The sequence below is a fragment of the Diabrotica virgifera genome, chromosome 8, assembly GCF_917563875.1.
Source record: "Diabrotica virgifera virgifera chromosome 8, PGI_DIABVI_V3a".
In the NCBI taxonomy this organism is placed as follows: Eukaryota; Metazoa; Arthropoda; class Insecta; order Coleoptera; family Chrysomelidae; genus Diabrotica; species Diabrotica virgifera.
Genome location: NC_065450.1, coordinates 224,183,707 through 224,200,118, shown reverse-complemented (window position 1 = coordinate 224,200,118; position 16,412 = coordinate 224,183,707). Strand labels below are relative to the sequence as shown.

General features: G+C 35.1%; 1 protein-coding gene across 4 annotated transcripts in view; it reads left to right on the top strand.

Annotated features, from left to right (window-relative positions):
• Positions 1-16,412, top strand: part of LOC114336771 (uncharacterized) — a 142,287-nt gene that overhangs the window by 12,315 nt on the left and 113,560 nt on the right. For all 4 annotated transcript variants that reach the window (XM_050657528.1, XM_050657526.1, XM_050657527.1 and 1 more), the window contains exon 3: positions 13,544-13,670. In XM_050657528.1, the coding sequence (XP_050513485.1) occupies positions 13,544-13,670 (127 nt within the window). The remainder of the gene's footprint in view (positions 1-13,543; positions 13,671-16,412) is intronic.

The window sequence follows — 16,412 nt, the reverse complement described above, 5'->3', positions numbered from 1 at the left end:
GTTTTAAATTAATTTATCGTTCTTTAATGTGAAAGTGATTTAGAATGTAAAAATAAAACCTAATGATAGTTTAATTGATCTAATGACAATAGATCATGGGAAACACACTTCACAGAACTATATAGATGCAAAGAAAGCCCGGAAGAGGAGGTAGGCGCAATGGAAGACATTAGAGATAATGAAATAGGGATGCCAACACATGATGAATATTTAGCCATCATTCAAAAAATGAAACAGAAAAGAACACCAGGCCCAGATGAAATTCCCAATGAGCTAATTAAAAACGGAGGGGAAAAGTTATTAACAAGCATCTATAACCTAATAGTTAGAATATGGGAAGCAGAAGAAATGCCCGAGGATTGGAAAGAAGGCAGAATTATACCAATATTTAAGAAAGGAGAAGTAACAAACTATAACAATTATAGAGCAATATCTCTACTGAGTACAACATATAAAATTCTAACAGCCCTCATCAAACAAAAACTTCACAGAGAAAAAAATTGGGGACTACCAGCAAGGATTCAGAGAAGGCAGATCCACTACAGATGCGATCCACATAGTTACACAAACAATCCAAAAATGCCACGAACACAACATAGAACTCCACATCCTCTTCGTAGACTTCAGACAAGCCTTTGACTTTATTGGAAGAAATAAATTATTTATTGAAATGAAAAATCAAGATATACCAGCAAAATTAATCAGATTAACAAAAATGACCATGGATGGAGCTCGAGCCAAAGTAACAACAGAAGAAGGTAGCACAAAATCAATTGCAATAGAAACAGGAGTGCGACAAGGCGACTCCCTGTCAACCACATTATTCAACATAGCACTAGAAGGAACAGTCAAGGCCAGCAAAATTAAAGGAACTATAGCCCACTCCTCAACACAAATAGTTGCATATGCAGATGATTTAATTCTTATGGGAAGAGACAAGGAAATATTAGCAGTAACAATCCTGGCAAAAGAAGCACGGAAAAGAGGTCTAGAAATTAACGAAGGAAAAACAAAATATCTACTCTGCTCTAGAAGAGAAGATAACAGGATGAGAGAAATCAAAATAGAAAACTACACTTTTGAAAGAGTCCAACAATTTAAATATTTGGGAGTAATAGTGAATGGCCAAAACAAGAGAAGTGAAGAAGTAACGGAACGAATACTAACAGGCAACAAAACATACTGGAGATATCATAGGCTTATGAAGGACAAGAACTTATCCAGAAATACAAAACTGAAAATATACAGAGTTGCAATCAGACCAGTAGTTACGTACGCAGCTGAGACAATGTGCCTCACGGAAAAAGATGAAGAAAAATTGAGAATATTCGAAAGGAAAATCCTCAGACGCATTATGGGCCCGATAAGAATGGACAACGGAGAAATGAGAAGAAGAATGAACCATGAACTAAGAGACATAATGAAGGGAGAAGATATAGTTAGATTTATTAAATCACAGAGGCTGAGATGGCTGGGACACATAGAAAGAAGGAAAAACGACCGACTGATTAAGAAGATCACCAAATGGAAACCGGCAACTGAAAGACCAAGAGGAAGACCCAGAGAGAGATGGGAGGACCAGGTCATGAGAGATATCAAAATTCTGGAAGTGAGAAACTGGAGGGAACTATGCACATATCGAAATGAGTGGAAGAAAATAGTAACGAAAGCCAAGTCATACAACAAACTTTGACAACATACAAGTGGAATGCGGAGTGATTCACCGCAATAAGCGAATCTGAGAGCTCTAAGTAAGAGCGGCAAACATTCCACCTGGAATGAAAAGCCCTGATGATGATGATAGTTTAATTGTTTGTACAAATCAACAAAACAGTGTTATTTGACTTATAGTCCAGGAACTAAAAACTATTTTGCGACATGAATCTACGAGACCAAGTAACCTAGGAAATTGTCGTAAAATGGAAAATCACATGCAGCACACGATCTACCAAAACGTTCCAGGTGCCAACACTCCATTGATCTACAGTCAAATACCAGGGCAAATGACATGCTTCTCTCAAGGTATGTTAGCAACAAACACAGCCTATCCTACAATCCCAGTACAATTATCCCAACCTTTAAATAATTATCAACAACAATCTAACCCAATTATAGCACCTGAATCAATACAACCCAGCACTTCAAAAGATCAAGAAGTATGGGAGACAGTACAGTATAAAAAGCATCTACGAAACAATGAAAGTCCTGACAATCGAATTAAAAAGCAAGCAGTGCTAACAGACTACTGGCTAACAAAACCAGCTGCGACAGAAAACAGATTCTCAGCTCTGGACAAAGGGCCGGAAGAAGAGGCTAACAAAGAGCCTGAAGAAGAAGCTAACAGAGCCGGAAGAAGAAGCTAATAGCGGAACAACTGGCAGAGAATCAAGGAGGCCTCCTCCCATATTCATTCAACATGTAACATTTATCAAACCTCTGCAAGATTTACTAGACAAAACAGCATCCAAACAGTACACCTTAAAAAGCCTGAATAACAATCAAGTTAAAGTACAGATAGACAGCAGAACATTACAAAGAAACTGTTAAAGCACTAACCGAAAAAAAACACAGTTCCACACTTATCAGCTGAAACAAAACCGAGGAGTCCGAGTCATGGTTAGAAACCTGCACCCGTCTACTGATCTGGAAGACATAAAAAAGGTATTCATAGAGCTCAGACACTCAGTCATAAATATCTCGGAACATAAGACAAAGAGGCACGAAAGAATGCCTTCCTCTGTTTAGTATCGAACTTGAAACAAATTTAAATAATAAAAAGGTGTACCAAATAACTAAAATACTTAACACCGTAGTTAAAGTAGAACCTCCCCACCCGAAAAGAGAGATACCACAATGTCAAAGATGCCAGCACTTTGGACATACTCATCAATACTGTCATAGAAGCCCCTGTTGTGTCAAATGCACAGGCGCTCACTCAACCAAAGAATGTCCAAGAAAAATAAGAAATAATGAAGTCCAATGCGTAAACTGCGAAGAAAATCACCCTGCAAACTACAGAGGTTGCTCAGTTTTCAAAGAATTACAAAATAGTAAATTTCCACCATTACGCGCAAAAACACCACAGAGACCAACAAATGATACAATTCAGCAAAATCCACAACAAACACTCAGCTATGCTCAAGTTGCAGGTGCAACAAATTCCAATACTAAACAATTTAACCCACCTCAACAACAACAAGGTTTACCACCTATGTCATTTCAACCAACAAACAACTTAGAACAGGTCGTCTCAAAACTGATGGAGAGAATGGACAAAATGTTCGACATCCTAATGACACTGGTCACAAAGTTTAGCCTTCAACACTGAACTAAAAATTGGTATTGTACCCTCGGAGATCCGTGGAAAAAATTTACACCCAAATAACAAAATTCAGCTTGGCAACACTGTGCGAATGTTGATAGTAACATATCCTTTTTAAGATAAGCACAACTGTAATTTAGTCCAAACAAATTAATATATTTTTTTGCCAACAAAAATGAGATTTTTCAACCAAATAATGTTTCAAATATGATGTGCAAAATAATTTTTAATTGGGTTCTGCTAATGGGCTTGCTTTTTTTGTCATTAAAGTAAAAAAAACTAAATTTTACTCATTAAATCAATGTTATCCGGTTATCGTCTTAATTATTTTAACTGTACTAATATCCGTTGAGTAATTCTGAATGATGAATAGGTCGTTAAAACATTTTATCTGTAGAGGCTTCTGGAATATCTTAAAAATATCGAATTTCATTGATAAAATGCGCATATTCCACCGATCTTCGCTTCGACAATACATGGAACGCCAATGGTCTGACTAATCATAGTCTGGAAGTCAAAGCCTTTATTTCAGAGCATGATCTGGATGTTATGTTAATATCTGAGGCACATATGACAGACAAAAGCTACTTCAATATACCCAAATTCTCAACATATACAGGGTGTCCCGAAAAGAATGGCCATAAATTATACCACACATTCTGGGGTCAAAAATAGTTCGATTGAACCTAACTTACCTTAGTACAAATGTGCTCACAAAAAAAGTTACAGCCCTTTGAAGTTACAAAATGAAAATCGATTTTTTTCAATATATCGAAAACTATTAGAGATTTTTTATTGAAAATGGACATGTATAATTCTTATGTCAGGAACATCTTAAAACAAAATTATAGTGAAATTTGTCCACCCCATAAAATATTTATGGGGATTTTGTTCCCTTAAACCCCCCCAAACTTTTGTGTACGTTCCAATTAATTCATTATTGTGGTACCATTTAAACACAACGTTTTTAAAACTTTTTTTGCCTCTTAGTATTTTTTCGATAAGCCAGTTTTTATTGAGATGCGGCTTCTTTTTCAATATATTTACGTAAAAATTTTATGGGGGTTTTGTTCCTTTAAACCCCCCTAATGTTTGTGTACGTTCCAATTAAACTATTATTGTGGTACCATTAGTTAAACACAGTATTTTTAAAACTTTTGTCTCTTAGTCTTTTGTTCATAAGTCACCTTTTATCGAGATGTAGCTTCTTTTTCAAAATATACCTAAAAATGTAAATTATAAATAAATTTTCAGATTATTAACAGGTCTCTATAACCGTACTTAACCATATACAAATATGTGGTGGATTCGACAAATATTCAAAATATCTCGATAAACACTGGCTTATCGAAAAAGTACTAAGAGGCAAAAAAGTTTTAAAAATAATGTGTTTAACTAATAGTGCCACAATAATAATTTAATTGGAACGTACACAAAAGTTTGGGGGGGTTTAAGGGAACAAAACCCCCATAAAATTTGTATGGGGTGCACAAATTTTACTTAATTTTTTTTTAAGATATTGCTGTCGTAAAAATGCCACATGTCAATTTTCAATAAAAAATCTCTGAGAGTTTTCGATATATGAAAAAAAATCGATTTTCATTTTGTAACTTCAAAGGGCTGTAACTTTTTTTGTGTGCACTATTGTATATAGGTAAGTGAGGTTCAATCAACCTATTTTTGACCCCAGAATCTGTGGTATAATTTATGACCAATCTTTTCGGGACACCCTGTATAACTCAACACCCTCTAGGACGAGCCCATGGAGGCACTGCTATAATTATAATAAAACAGCATTATACTATCTGCAGTTTACTGTCCACCAAATAAAATTATTAAAGAAGACCACTTCACGACATACTTTAACAAGCTCGGAAATCGCTTCATAGCTGCTGGTGACTATAATGCTAAACACCTTCATTGGGGATCAAGACTCATAACCTCTCGAGGCAGAGAATTATTAAAAAGTGTCCAAAATAATAATTTACTAACGGCATCCACGGGTCAATCGACATACTGGCCAACCGACACATGAAAAGTGCCTGATCTCATCGACTTCTGTATTGTCAAAGGTATCTCTCTAAACCAGCGGTTCTCAACCTTTTTTACTCAGCGACGCACTAACGTACTCCTTACAGATTCGCGACACCCTTATATGTACAAATTTTTGCTAGTGGTAGGTAAGTACAGATGAATATATTAGAAAACATTTACAGATTGGCACTTTATTGATTGATATAACGTGGTATATACCTAATAGTTAAAAAAATGGTTGAATGCATGATTAGTATATTATAACAAGTAAAAAAATATAAATAAAAATATCGTATTCGTAAATCTCGCGACACACCTGATAGGTTCTTCCGGCACACCAGTGTGTCGCGACACGGTGGTTGAGAACCGCTGCTCTAAACTACTTGAAAGTTCAACCTCTGTTCGATCTCTCATCTGATCACTCTCCCTTCATTATTACTCTAAGTACACAGGTGCACCACATCACAGAACCACTAGTTTTATCCAATAGCCGGACAAACTGTAATGCCTTCAGAGATATAATAAAAAATAGTATAACTTTAAACCTACCACTAAAATCTGAGCAAGATATAGAAGAAGCAGTCAAACATCTAACTGTAAAAATTCAACAAGCCGCATGGGAAGCTTCACCTGATATATCATATGCTAAGAGACCGGGCTCATACCTGCTCTATATAAAAACCATGATATACGAGAAAAGACAATTAAGAAAAAGATGGCAAACCACCCGTGCTCCAGATGACAAAACCAAATACAACAGAGCAACCCCGGCAACCCGTCAATTAAAAATGGTCCTACAGGAACACAAAGAACAAGAAATAAACTATTTTCTAGAGAATCTGTCTAGCTCTGAAGAAAAGATCTACTTGTTATGGAAATTGTCTAAAAAACTCAAAATACAATCACAAACTAAAGAACCGATAAGAAAAAATGATGGCACCTGGTCTCGAAGTGACGAAGAGAGGGCCTTCGCTGAACATCTTCAGTCAGTTTTCCAGTCGCACAAGAGAGAGGTTCCAGAGAACGAAGAGAAATTTATTACAGATATAGCAGATGAACCCTACCAGATGTGTCTTCCCACCAGAAAAGTTAAAATTACCGAAATTCAAGAAGTAATCAAAAACCTAAATACAAAAGAAGCACCTGGATACGACCTGATAACAGGACTAATTCTCAAAGAACTACCTGAAGAAGCAATAAAGCTACTAATGTACATATACAATGCTGTCCTAAGATTGTGCTACTTCCCTTCCCAAGGGAAGGTAGCACAAATCATTCTAATTCATAAACCCAAAAAAGACACAACCCAACCTTCATCCTATCGTCCTATTAGCCTTCTGCCTTTACCCTCCAAAGTGTTTGAGAGGCTTCTCCTGAAAAGAATAGACACTGTCATTACAGAAAAAAACCTAATACCTCATTACCAATTCGGATTTCGACAACAACATGGCACAATCGAACAGGTCCATAGGGTAGTCAGAACCGCAAGAGATGCACTCGAGAACAAGAAATATTGTACAGCAGCCTTCCTGGATGTCTCCCAAGCCTTCGACAAGGTATGGCATAAAGGTCTAATATCAAAACTTAAAAGACAATTGCCTCATCCAATCTGCATGCTCATACAATCATACCTCACCGGCAGATCGTATCAGATAAAACTAGGGGAGGCCCTCACTACTCTATATCCCATCCACTCTGGCGTACCCCAAGGAAGTGTCCTTGGACCCACACTGTACCTCCTGTTCACAGCAGATATACCAACTTCAGATCGTACAACAATTGCAACATATGCTGATGACACTGTCCTACTGGGTTGCCACGAAAATCCGACCCTAGCTTCACAGATACTATTAAGTCACTTAAATAGACTTGAAATATGGTTTAAACTGTGGAGAGTCAAAGTTAATAGCTCCAAGTCAACACACATTACGTTTACACTAAGGAAGGGGATCAATCCAGCTGTAACCTTCAACAACACACCACTGCCAATAAGAAGTGACGTCAAATACTTGGGGATTTACCTAGACAGCCGCTTAACATGGCAAAAGCATATTTGGAACAAACTACTGCAACTGGGATTCGTTTATAGAAAGATGTACTGGTTCATGAATCAAAAATCACGCCTAAGTCTAGACAATAAACTTCTGATGTACAAAAGTGTACTGAAACCCATCTGGATGTATGGCATCCAAATCTGGGGAACTGCCAGTGAAACAAATTTACTCAAGATACAGCGCTTTCAATCAAAAGTTCTAAGGCAACTGTGCCAAGCTCCTTGGTACATTTCCAACGATAATATACATAGGGATCTCCAAGTCCAAACCGTCAAAGAAGAAATTGTTTCTCTGTGCTCCAAGTACCACAATAGGCTACAGGTTCACCCAAACATATTGGTCACCAATCTTCTGACACCCCTACAGAACAGAAGACTAAAAAGAACAGACACTCTTGACCTCAACACTAACTAATCATTCCCACTTATTACTATTGTATTACTACTCAAATTAATTCAATTAATTTATTAATAACTGTACTAATTTAATCATTATTGTACTGTTTTAGGTATTCACCACTAGGTGAATACTGACTGTGTCACACTCTTAACACTCATATGTATTGTTTATTATTTTTTATAAAATAGATTGCAATAAAATGGATGTCAAAAAAAAGAGCAACAATACAAGATAAAAATACTATAATAGGTGACAAGGAAGTCTTAATAAAACTTTTGAATGAGAAAATAGTATCTGTAGAAGAAAAAATGTATCAGTTACAAAAAGATAAACAGATTGACAAAAAACAGCCCAAGGGTAATAAAAACAATAGTCTTGTTGTACCACAGCAATCTACCTTGATTTTAACAAAACAACAACAAGAGGCTTCAGCAGACAAAAATGGACAACTTCAAGGAAACTCGACCAAAAATTAATGAGAGTGTCATACAAGGTCAGTCAAAATTAAATGAACAAGTTAGTTTAGAAATTATGAAGACACAAACTCAGCTAATAATGAATGATGAGTTAAACATTAATAACGACGAGGCAATAAAACCTGATGATTCAAGACTAACTGTTAAGTCTTCACATGAAAATCTTGTAAAACAGACTCAAATTAATAATACAACGGATCAAAATGCTCCATCATCGTCAAGTAAAAATCAACATAAGGATGGATGGGAAACTCAAAGAAAAAGGGGTTTCTTAAAAAATAAACGACCATCACCCATTCAAGGCAAAAGAAATGGAACTTCCAATCTTAAAATTGCCCCCAGTGTGTCTAGTTATAGTTGGATTTTCTTATCGGGTCTCACTGACGATTCAACAGCAAAGGATGTGCAATCATACATGCAAGAAAATGGGGTTCAAAACAGTGTCATAGAAAAGTTGCGCACAAAAAAAAAGTTCATTAGCTCTTTTAAAATTGGAGTAACACAAGAGAGCGTGCCCACATTCCTAACTCCTGATTTTTGGCCAGTCGGTCTTCATGTTAGTTAAGAGTTCCAGGAGGAACCATCTTTTAAGGAGGAGGGGGCAATGTGACACTATTTATAATAGTCCGCTCACAACCTGGCCTATTTCTTCCTGAAGTTTCTCGGCGTTACGAGACAATACCATTCCTATCCACGGCATTCGGAGCGAGCGCTACCGAAGTATATAAAGATGGGAGATTCCGTCTGGCAGTCCAGTCAGTGATCGACGCGCGACGCGTAATATTATTGTATTCGAATCAAATTTATTGAAATGTATTTATTAGTTATCGGATTATTATGTTTAGTTAGTAAAATCATAAATTTGAGTTTGTAAATAAATTAGATGTGCTAGTTTGAGTTATTTGTAATTTAAATAAGTGATGTAAATAAAATAATATCAGTAAGTCTTCCTTTATTTAAATTAAACTTAGTGCCTAAAAACATAAATAATAAAATAGTACAGTCAGATTTGTAACACAAGCTTACCATAGTTCATAAGCTTTATTTTTAATGGAACACCCTGTATATTTTTATATGGTTAGAATCTGCTTAACAACCTGATTTCATGGTCTACTATTATGAATAATACAGGGTGATCATTTAAAATTATAATGTATGGAAACCACTTATACTTAGAATAAAATTGTTTGTGTCATTATTTTAGAAAATTATAAAAACGCAAGGATACGTCAACTTTTAAATTCAACTATGAACTGTTTAAATATAAATTTGAATATACATCGTAATTCACGTAAATCTAGCTTAGCCCATTATCTTTAATTTTTTAGTTTTTAGAAGCTTTTAGAAGCTACTTAAGAATTTTATCTCAAAAATGTGTATTACGTAGGGTGTATTATATGAATAATACAAGCTGAAATTTTGAAATTATCTATAATTTTCGTCAAGATATTAAACACATAAAACTTTGAAATTAATAATTGAGGAATCACACTCTAAATAAAGGTATTATTTTTTAAAATAACTATCAATTTTCTAAACTAGTATCAATATCCTGGGTTTTGTAATTTAATGTTTCTTATTTATTTAAAGTTTTTAAATAATTTCAAAATTTGTGTATATTTAAGACAGTAATGTGCAGAAAACGAGACTTTATTTACTTCAGAAAACGAGTACCTACACATGATCTATGACATCTCTCTCACAACCTCAGACAAATATCCCATCTGTATCTTGTCGTCATCTTTTGTTCTGGAGAAAGGTCCAGCTAATTATTACAAACACATATGTACCGTGTTTGTTCTGGTTACAAATTTTAAATTTTTTTTCACTTAAATAAACTTAAATACTATTTTTCTATAGTAGCAGGTCGAAACACGAGCGGAGCGTGAGGGAGTAATATAATACAATCCAGGGGTTCTCCGTAAAACATAAACGAAAGTTGCCAAGTTGGGAGATTTTGATTCCGTAGTTTTTTTATTTTAGTTAAAAAACAATGTTACGTAACGCGCTGTTCGAACCCCCCCTCCCCCCATGTAACGCGCCGTAACGTTATGCAAGACCCCCCTCCCCCAAGGTGCGTTACGTGATATGTACTTGAACGCTCCCTATTATGTTTTCCATCTTTGCGTTATTTTGGCGGTTATTAGCGCGCTCATCACTGTATTGTATACCATTTAATAAAGGGTTCTCACCCTGGGCCCTGATTCTAATTCATTTCGACAGTCGCAATTTCATTTCGACACCGCCATGACAGCCGCAGAGTATAGCGATTCTTATTCATTTCGATATTAGTTACAACTGGGGATATTAACCTTATCATGTTGACAATGCTCAGAATTTGGGTTGGCGCTCCGGTTTATTGGAATTTGTTGATAGTCTGGGAAAATTATCGAAAAAATGTCATTTTTGGGAAAAATTGTTTTATTGCTAAAATCGAATCTTAAGATTGCATATATTAGTAATATGGGGTATAAGTCCGCAGAAAGTGTGTTATTTTATTTATAAACAAATTAGCACTCCTAAATCTTCTTTTTTTTTCAATTAGTGCATGCTCTATAACTCCTAAGATTTTTCTTTTGAGCCAAAAACACTCAAATAAAAATTCACCGTAATTTAGCTCTGCACAAAGTTATTTTTTTTTTCGATTTCCTTCAACAAAAATTTTACTCAGAAAATCCGCGGTTTCCCAAAAAATCTGCAATTTTCAATTAAAATTTTAGGGTAGTACCTAATTATTTATCAATAATTAAATAATTGATGACATGAAAGATTTATTATAGTAGATTATACAGAGGGGCTAAATTATGGAATAAATTCATTTCTTTAAAACGGACGATTTTGGAGCAAAATCCCGATAGAGGTCGATTTTTATTTTTGAATTACAAGTTTTTGGCATATATTTCATATTAGTGACGTCATCCATCTGAGCGTGATGACGTAATCGATAATTTTGTCAATGGGAATAGGGGTCGTGTGGTAGGTCATTTGAAAGGGCGTTCAATTCTCTATTCAGTAATATAAACATTAATATCATTAGGTATTTATACAGGGTTGCCAAAAAATAATTTTTGAATTAAATTAATTGGCGCAAAAAGAAGAATGTATGTAATTTATTTAACTCAAAATACATTGTACTGCTGTCAGAAAATAGAAAAAAAGGTTTATTTCACAAATAAACATTTCTTTTCGCTTAAATTAAATCACAAACAGCCTCCCTCCTACCTATTGGCAGTTTGAACATTTAATTTAAGCTAAAAGCAATGTTTATTTGCAAAATAAACATTTTTTTCTATTTTCTGACAGCAATAGAATGTATTTTGAGTTAAATAAATTACATGCATTGTTCTTCTTGCGTCAATTAATTTAATTCAAAAAATTTTTTGGCCTCCCTGTATAAATAATGATATTAATGTTTATAATAGGGCTTTTCATCGATTGTCATTTGTTTCGAGCTGTGTATAATATTAATATCTACGGATTATACGAAATATGACAGAAGCTCGAAATAAATGACTGTGAATGAAAAGCCCTATACTGAATAGAGAATTGAACGCCTTTGTAAATGAGCTACAACACGAACCCCTATTCCTATTTAAAAAATAATCGATTACGTCATCACGCTCGGATGGATGACGTCACTAGTTTGAAATATATGCCAAAAAAATTTAATTTAAAAATAAAAATCGACCTGTTTCGGGATTTTTCTCTAAAATCGTCCATTTTAGAGAAAATGAATTTATTCCATAATTTAGCCCCTCTCTGTTTATCAGGAGACCGGCGACAATCTAACCAATAGTTTAGCAATAATTAAAATGTTAATTAAAAAATTTCGGTCGAAATAATAACCAGAAAGATTATGATACACCAGAATAACTATGATTTTCGTATAAAAAAGCACTATACCTATTCAACGTACCTTACAGGATTGAAATTGGACCATTTGAGCGGTCTCAGGAATGTTATAAAGAAACATTTTTTTGGCTTATAAACAAATAGAACCCCTCAGAAAATATTAGATTAAATTAAATTAAGTTACCGCTGTTGAAAAGGGCACGGCTTCTGTGCCCTTTTCGAAGAAAAAAAAATTGAATTGCGAGGAGTGATTCCAGGTATAACCGGTCAAATTTGACCGGCATTTTAAACAGAGTTATAAACAACAGGATTTTAATATTTGAACCATTAGATACCTTTTAATTCCGGTAATCTTTGTACATACAAATTTTCATATATTCAAGACACTCATAACAAAAAAGATTTATGTCACTGTCACCAAATTATTTAATTATTGATAAATAATTACTTCTCTCAAATTTTAGTTGAAAATTAAAGATTTTGTTTGGAAAACCCGAATTTTCCGAGGAAAATTTCCGTCGAAGGAAATTGGAATAAATTATCAATGTGCAGAATTAAATTACTGTCAATTTTTATGCGATTGTTTTGGTTTAAAGTTAAAATTTTCGGAGTTATAGAGCAATAATTAAAAAAGATTTCGGAGCGCTAATTTGTTTATAAACAAAATAGCACACTTTCTGTGGACTTTGCACAGCTATATTACTAATATAGGAAATCTTAAGATTTGATTTCAGCATGTCCAGCAATAAAATAGCTGGTAATTAATTTTCCTTGTTTTTTACTAATTTTCCCAGATTATTACCTTTACATCTTTCATTGAGTTGATGATTCATGTTGTGGACATTCTCAATTATTATATTTCTAATTTAATACTATTCTATCTAATTCCTCCAAACAAGCAAATTTCAATTAAACCCAGCCATATTAATACCTTTTGATTTAGTTTTCCTTGCAAGAAATAAACAAAACACATCTAAACTAAAACTAACCTCGCTTTTGGCCATTCATTCATCTCCGTGTCAAATAATTTCGACATCGAAATTATAATATCAACCACTTTTTTGGAGTCGCTATTAATTTCGATAGTCGCTATTTCGTGACGTCATTTCGTTAGTTCAACTAAAATCCACAAGGCTCGCACAGTCGCATTTCGACGTCGCCATATTGAAAGCGACTTGTTTAGTGTCGAAATTTGATTTAGAATCAGGGCCCTGGTATTTCTTTGGTGGCTCAGCTTGCAATTAACCTGTTCTTAACACTGATAATGATTTTGTTAAAAAACGTTCTGTCATGTAGCCCTTAAAGGGATTTTAATAAAAAAAATTAGAGGATTTTTTATTAATTTTATTGTTGGAATCGTTCGAAAAATAATGATTAATGATATTAATTAATTTATTTATTTTTAGATGATTATACAAGCTCTGAAGAAAGGATACGAAGGTGGAACTCAAAAGTTCGACGTAAAAACCAACCCTTGTATGAAAATGATGAAGATTGTGAATTTTTTTTTAGTTTAATGAAATGGTACACTGAGTAAGTATTGCTTTTTCTTGTATTTTGTATACCCTTATGTAATAAATAAAGTTCAAACCAAACCGTTGTACCGCCGAATCCACTTAGCGGCAAGTGGATAATCAAGTCCGCACTAACATTGCTGTGCAGCGCAAATTTCTTTGAAGTCGACTGAAAAACCGACAGCACGACGGATAGCGTGCGTTGTTCGCCACGAAAATATTTTTGCGTTATTCTATGCGGCGCACAGTCCACATGAACAAAAAGTTCAGCACACACGAGAAAATTTGCGTTAAATACAACGTACAACATAAATTTTTATTGATGTGGATCCGCCTTTAGATGTCTCGAATTTCCTAAACGTGTTGTCCGATTGAGTGATTTTTTTAGTATATTATATATATTATAGCCTTATTCTTTAACAATTTCGCTGTGATAATAATGTTGCTAAGCTGGTAAATCTCATTTTATACCCGGTGTAACAATCATACTGTTTTTCCTTAAAGTTCGGAACACCCTGTGGAATATTATAGCATAATATGTAAAATATTAAAATTAAAACTCAGTTGTAGCCTTAGGCTTTATTAAAATTTTGTTTTTTGATTCATTTGCTTATGTTGGATAATAAAAAAGTTCGGTACGTTAACAACTAGCCATGTTTTTCATCAATAAATCCTCATTTTCTGCTTAATTTAATAAACAAGCCTAAAGTATGCTATGAGAAAATAACAATTTAATGGATGTCAAATTGTTAATAGTCAAAAAGTGTCTGGTTTGTTATGAAAATTAGTAGATTTATTATTTAAAGTTTCAATTAACTCCGTATTTTTTTGTTGTTTGGTGGAAATGGAACGCGCTACAAGGAATTTACCCGCTATGAGTATGCCTCAAAAGGAAAATCTTTGACCAGTGTGTGTGTTGCCTGTACTCATTGATGGAGCCGAAACATTAACACTCACAAAAAAGGTAGTGAACGAAATCCACCTCGCTGCAGTGTAAGATGCAAAACAGTCACGCGATTAAAATAATAATTTATCGAGAGCTCGTTCACTTCACTTGCTACCGTTTAATTATGAGCCTGCGAATTACTTCAACACGGTACACCTCGCTGCTCAAGTCGGCCTGCCTCAGTTTTGCGAGGTCACTTCATTACGGTGCACCTCGCTACTCAGGTCGGCCCTCCTCGCTCACTTCGCTTCGCTGGTATTGGAGCCCAGAGCTGTCGCTTCAAGACTGTTCCGTGGCCTCCTTAAGTATCTCTCTGCCTGGCAGTGCTACACTGTTTTGTTTATCTTGAATCGCGAAAATCAACAAGCACTCTTACTATTATACAACGTGTAAATTCCATGTTATCACTAAATATCCATACGTACGGAGCATTAGCATCAGGCCCGGCCCCAGGGGTGGGCGAACTGGGCGGCTGCCCAGAGCGGCAAATTTAGGGGCGGCAAATTTTAATTAGTAATTTCGTAAAGCTTGTTGACCTCTTTGGAAAAGTTAATTATGTTTTACAAGAGTACATTAGGAGAACAACGAATGGAGTAACAAGCAGCATCATTACTTGGGAAAACGTATTTGAAACGAAATGATTCAGCTCCTCCATGGCCAAATCAAAAATAAAATTTTAAACTTTTTGAAATCAGCAAAGTATTATTGGATAATTTTAGATTGTACACCTGATCTTTCTCGGGTGGAACAGATGACTATTGTTGCACGTTTTGTCGATTTAGGTTCCTGTTCACAAAGAGCTAAAATTGCACAATATTTTCTTGGATTTATACCTGTACTGGAATCCACTGGCTTGGGACTTACAGAAGTTATTGTGCAAAAACTGAATGAACTGGGAATACCTTTGGAAGATATGAGAGGACAAGGGTATGATAATGGGGCAAAGGTGAAAGAGAAGAACTGGAGAGTTCCAAACAGAATTTTAAAAATGAATCCTAGAGCATTTTTGTCCCTTGTTCTATAGCCATTCACTCAACTTAGTCGTGGACGATGATACTAAAGCCTCGTAGTTTGCAGTTTCTTTCTTTTCCTTAGTGACAAAAATTTACAACTTTTTCTCAGCATCTATTGATATTTCTAGCCTAGCACTAAAATCTTTGTTCGAAACTAGATTGGAAAGTAGAATTGATGCAATTACTCCCATTGAAGAAATCTACGATGCCCTGGTAGAAATCACTCTCAATAAAAACAATGATAAAATGGTTGTTCATGAGGCAAGATGTTTGGCAAATCAAATCCGTGATTTTATTTTTTTTTGCTCTGTGGTAATATGGCATGACATTTTCACATCAAATCACTTCACATCAAAGTTAGAAATTGAGAACCCTAAAATCAGAGGCACAGTAATAGCAAGAAAGAAAAAAGTGAAAAGACAATTTGGCTATGAGGCTGAAGATGAAAGTATGGACCTATTTCCAGAGACACGATAATAATATAAAGTTGGCTTCTATTTAAAAATTATAGACACAACCGTTAATGCATTAAGTGATAGATTTCAGCAAATTAAGAGCCATAGTGAAATTTTTGAGTTTTTGGGCCAACTAAGGAGGGAGGAGCGGGGCGGCTGTCGCTGATCTTGCCCAGGGCGGCAAAATCCCTAGGATCGGGCCTGATTAGCATTAGAACGCATGATTGCGTCTCAGTTTTTTTTATTATTATTGTAGGCAGGACCCTGGGTTATCCCGAGATGCATGAACGGAGCCGAGAAGCCGGCCAGCCTCCGTTGCTAATGCTCCGCGCAGCGCAGCAGGCGTT